Below are 4,641 nucleotides of genomic sequence, written 5' to 3'. Positions count from 1 at the left end.
AAGAAACACTTCCTTGGGGGGATCCAGGACAGGGGGAGGGGAGGGGTAGGTACCTCGAAAGGAGATCGCATGCTATTTACCTGCAAATCGTCTGCTCCCGAGGCTGCAAGCCCGAGGCTTGGTCCTGGCAGGAGTCTTTGATCTGGATGCATCCCATATTGGGATCCATGGCTCATAAGAGACAGGTCGTGGCGGCGGTAAGCATCTAAGCACCCCAGCTCTCTCCTCTGCTCGTCCAAGCAGGAGGACTTGAGTGCCCGCGCATTGTGCAGGTTGATAAAATCAGTGGGTTCTCCATGGTGGATCTGCTGGTAATATTGCTGGGAGTGGTGGAGAGAGTTCAACGAGTAAGCGTCGGGGTTGACTGCCGGGTGGCTGTGTTGGAACTCGTAGTGGAAGGACTGGTGGTGCAGTGGGGTGTACTGGTGGTTAGTGGAGAAGTACGGGGAGGCGAACTCGGTGCCCGTGGTAGAGTAAGTGAGAGGAGATGAGGAGGAATAGGCGACGGTCGAGTTGGCCACAGACTCCAGGCATCCAAGCTGCATCAAACGGTAACTGTTTGATCCGTCATGACGTATCTGAAAGGAAGAAGTGAAAAGAAGACCCCAAAACTGGAGGTTTGTCATTGAAAACCCCGGGTACGGTTCTTCCAAGCACGCTGTCCTGCATAGCTTCTCCCCCTGCAGAAGCGTCTAAGCCTGCAAGCGGCAACCCCAGCAACAAAAGATCCTTTCCTACCTTGGGCTGGTGCCATAAAGGTTTGTTCAAAAAATCATAAACAGCCCAGCCTGCCCTTAATACTGTCAAGTGAAAGGAATCCACGCACTGAAATAAAAACTATCTATCTATCTATCTATCTATCTATCTATCTATCTATCTATCCATCTATTCATTCATCTATCTATCCATCTATCCATCCACCTCCTGATCACAGCTGTAATATCTGGGGCTGACACAAAAAAAAAAGTCATCAAACAGAGGAAACTACCGAGAATACACACAAGTCCCGTCCCTATGTTACAGCGTTACACATTGAGAAAGCTTTGCCGCCTGCTTGCCTTCCTTTCTTCCTTCCTTCCTTCCTTCCCTTCTTTTTTTTTTTTTTTTTGAACCCCTATTTTTCTTTCTTTTTAAAATAACGAATCAGATCCAAAATTCCCCCCCTCTTTTCCCTGCGTTTCGAAAGAAAGGGGAGTCCTGCTTTTTTAGCGAGAACTCCCCATTCCTGGCGAGCTGGTGGTGATTTCTCTCCACTTCATTATATTATTAGGGGTATTATTCTGATTTTCGTTCTGGCAACGGTTTTAACGTGGTAATGAGTTGCCCTTGCTGGCGACAGATGTCATAACGAATTTTCTCTCTATACTTCTTTAAGTTATCTCTGAAGCCGGATTATAATTAAACGTAACGGTCCAATATGGATTTTAAAAAAATGGAAACTCTGGAAAAAAATACCCCCTCCAAATTAAAAAAAAAAAAAAAAAAAAAAGGAAAAAAATTGAAAAATCCAAAGTTCATGTATTTCCCCAATTTTTTTTAGAAAAAATCTCTACAGACAGAGAGAATTTGCAATGTATCTGCATAGATCAGATCTCTCGCTTTTCCATGCACCTCCTTAAAAACCTGTAGGAACAAAATTTTCCCTCTGCACAAAAGCTGCTCCCTGGATCAGATTTTGTACTTGCTGGGTATTTCTTTGGCTGATGTCGTAGGTCCCTTGGTAATATAGAAGTTTTGAAAATTAAGCATCAGCACTGAGAACTGGGAGGACAATAGATAGAGGAGCTTCATCCCAGGAGACAAGGAATAAATATTGTATCTTCGCCTAATAAGGAACTGTAGGTTCTTTCAACATTTTTATACAATTTTTCCTCCACTCTTTAGAATGCTTTTTCTTACCCAGGCTAATATGGGAACTAATCTGATCGAAGGGGGTATTTTGTGTACATTTTATTGGGAAGACATAAAGCTAATATATACAAATATATATTATTAAACCATCCTTTTCAATAGGTAAGTGCTCCTTCCTGTTGATTATATGCTTCTAAATACTGACCAAAATCTAAGATTGCACATTTGTATGTGTGTCTGTTTAAGTGTATTTTTTTTCCTAAATGAAAACTATGTGGTTTGTTTTGGTTGGGGTTTGTATTTTCTTTTTTTTTACCCTTTCATTTACATCGAATTTAAGTCCACCCCACACTCCAACCTGCTTTTAAAGCTGCCTAATATGTTATCTTACAGGCTTCTTTAAATAGCATTTTCAAACATAAAACTAGGGTGAGACCACAAAGTATCACTGCAGTGACATATGATATTATGGAATTATACATAAAATACATATAGATCTACGGAATTACATCTGTAACAGGCGAAAGAAAAATAGGGAAGGGGACGTAAGAGCTAAAGACCACTGATAGCTCGTTCGACATTTCCAAGTGCCGATATATTTTGGAGATGGGAACGCACGGAGGCTGCGTAGCCCTGGGTGGCAAAGCTGAAGGGGTACGTGATTTATTTATTTAGTGACACCGGTCCGAGGAGCTGCCACTCGGGGAATGAGTCCTGTCTGCCTGCTCGGCGCCCCCCCTGTTCCTGTGCCCCCAGGTAGCGGCTCCCCAGCCCCGCAGTGACTGCGGGCTCCGCCCGGGGAGCGCCCGGGGGGGCCGCCCGCTGCCGGGCGAGCTCGGGGTGGCGGGGGGGGACTCACACACCCACCGCGAAGATGCCAGCCCAAATGGCATTTCCCGACGGGGAGGCTCTGCTGATGGCTAGCTTCCACCCGAGATAAGCCTGGAGATAGGAGAGGGTGTAACTTGCTTTTAATTGCCATTTAATTTGGGTCGCGTTTAAGCGTTTAAGCTGCGAAGGTGTCTTAATAATAAGCCGGAGGCAAAGAGGCATGTGGCTCCCTGCCTTGCTCTTTCCTCTTTATTTATTTATTTTTTTTTTTTTTTAAAGGTCCAGGTTTTGGGAGGGTTTATTGGTATCTGTTCATGCAGGCTAACAGGAGCTGTCACTCAGCCCTCTTTTCTTCCTACAAATGGACAAAGGCACACGACTGGAATGGAAATGCATTGTCTGAGATGGGAAAGTGCGGGTATCCCGGTGGGCGGGGGGGGCAGCGGGAACACATCACACCTCTCCAGAGCGCTGCTGGGGAGCGGGGCTCCACCCGAGCCCCCCGCCCCGCCCGGCCTAGCGGGGAAGGAAGGAAGGAAGGAAGGAAGGAAGGAAGGAAGGAATTGTTTTTTTCTTCTCATTTGGATTTCCTACAGTTCTAATACTGCTAATGGAACACAAATATTTCTCCCCAATATATTATTGAAAAAAAAAATCTAGAATTTTCTCCAAGTTCAGATTTTGTTTGATCTTCTCAAGATTTTGATACTTGAGAGAATTGAAAAATGCCACAGGATGAAACCCACCCTAATGATGCGAACAAACTTTGCCCTTTCCAACACCTCTTTGGAGTGTGGAGAGCGCAGTGGATTCAGCCACATCAGCCTTGAAGGGGGAGGCTTAGACCTGACAAAAAAAGTTAACACACTTTGAGCATACCTTCCAAAAGGAGGGAGAGGCAGGAGAGACATTCCTTCCCTTCGAGAAGTCAGACAAGCACCCTCCCAAACATTCATGGCAGAGCACTCCGCATCTCTGTTGACTTTGGCTATTTGCGCTGTGCCACTTCAGTCCCATCTCTGTGGTTTGGTTTTGTTTTGAGAAGGGATGAGGAAAGGTTTTCCTCGAGGTGGCCGAGCAAGCCCGGCTCAGGGCATGAACGGGGCACAGACGGCGAGGGGACAGGACCAGGGCGAGCGAGGCAGCGGCAGCGCGGAGCGCACCGTGACCCAGGCGCTGCAGGGCGGCCGCGCTCCCCCGCGAATCACCCCGCAAGACACTTGCTCCTTTACGCACTCATTCATCTTATTTCCAGGAAACCACGGGTGTGAGAGAGGGATGTGGGGACACATTCCCTCCTGTTCTGCGCCGTGGGTGCGGCGGTGCGGGGATCGCCCCGCTCCGAGCGCCGCGGGGAGGACGCGCCCGGCGCAAGGGCCGGCGCCTTCCCAGCTCGCTGCCCGAGCTGCCAGGAGATCACCCCGCTGAAGGAGATCAGTTTTGCCAGAGATCTTCCCCCGTCCCGACCCCTTCCCCCTCCATCCTCCCTTCCCACGCACACGCAGCCCAGACGAGCCCACCGCCTCGCTCCCAGCCAGCGCGGAGCCCAACTTCGTTTCAAACAACAACAAAGCCACCAAAATGGTTTTGTTTGGAGGAAAGTTTATAAGAAACCCGGCTTGCCAGATGCACGTTACTGGTCAGTTCCATCTGTTAGCTTCGTTTACAGACCCTAGAAAAAAAATCATATAGACCGTTTGCGCTTTTAACTCCCCCCAATCCAATTAATAACGCGAGTCAAACTGCAAAGCACTTATTAATTGCTCCCAAAGAAAAATCTTTCAGGAAAGTTAATTGGGAGCTTTCTGGTTTTCCAACCAGCGCTATGAACAGACCAGACAGACTTTGCCTTGAGTTTCATTGTGGCTGAGCACATTGTTTATCCCCTGCCTAAAGTTTACTTCTGCTTCTGAGCTACAGATATATATATATATATATATATATATATATATTTTTTTT

At 47.2% G+C, this 4,641-nt stretch overlaps 1 protein-coding gene across 1 annotated transcript in view; it reads right to left on the bottom strand.

Annotated features, from left to right (window-relative positions):
• Positions 1-626, bottom strand: part of TFAP2D (transcription factor AP-2 delta) — a 47,093-nt gene extending 46,467 nt beyond the window's left edge. Inside the window, exon 1 of the mRNA XM_041480952.1 lies at positions 81-626. Coding sequence (XP_041336886.1) covers positions 81-626 — 546 coding nt within the window. The remainder of the gene's footprint in view (positions 1-80) is intronic.
• Between the last annotated feature and the right edge of the window lie 4,015 nt (positions 627-4,641).

The sequence above is a fragment of the Pyrgilauda ruficollis genome, unplaced genomic scaffold (genome assembly GCF_017590135.1).
Source record: "Pyrgilauda ruficollis isolate IOZ18807 unplaced genomic scaffold, ASM1759013v1 scaffold54, whole genome shotgun sequence".
Classification (NCBI taxonomy): Eukaryota; Metazoa; Chordata; class Aves; order Passeriformes; family Passeridae; genus Pyrgilauda; species Pyrgilauda ruficollis.
The sequence above is the reverse complement of the archived record's forward strand: the minus strand, read 5'-3'. Positions and strand labels throughout refer to the sequence as shown.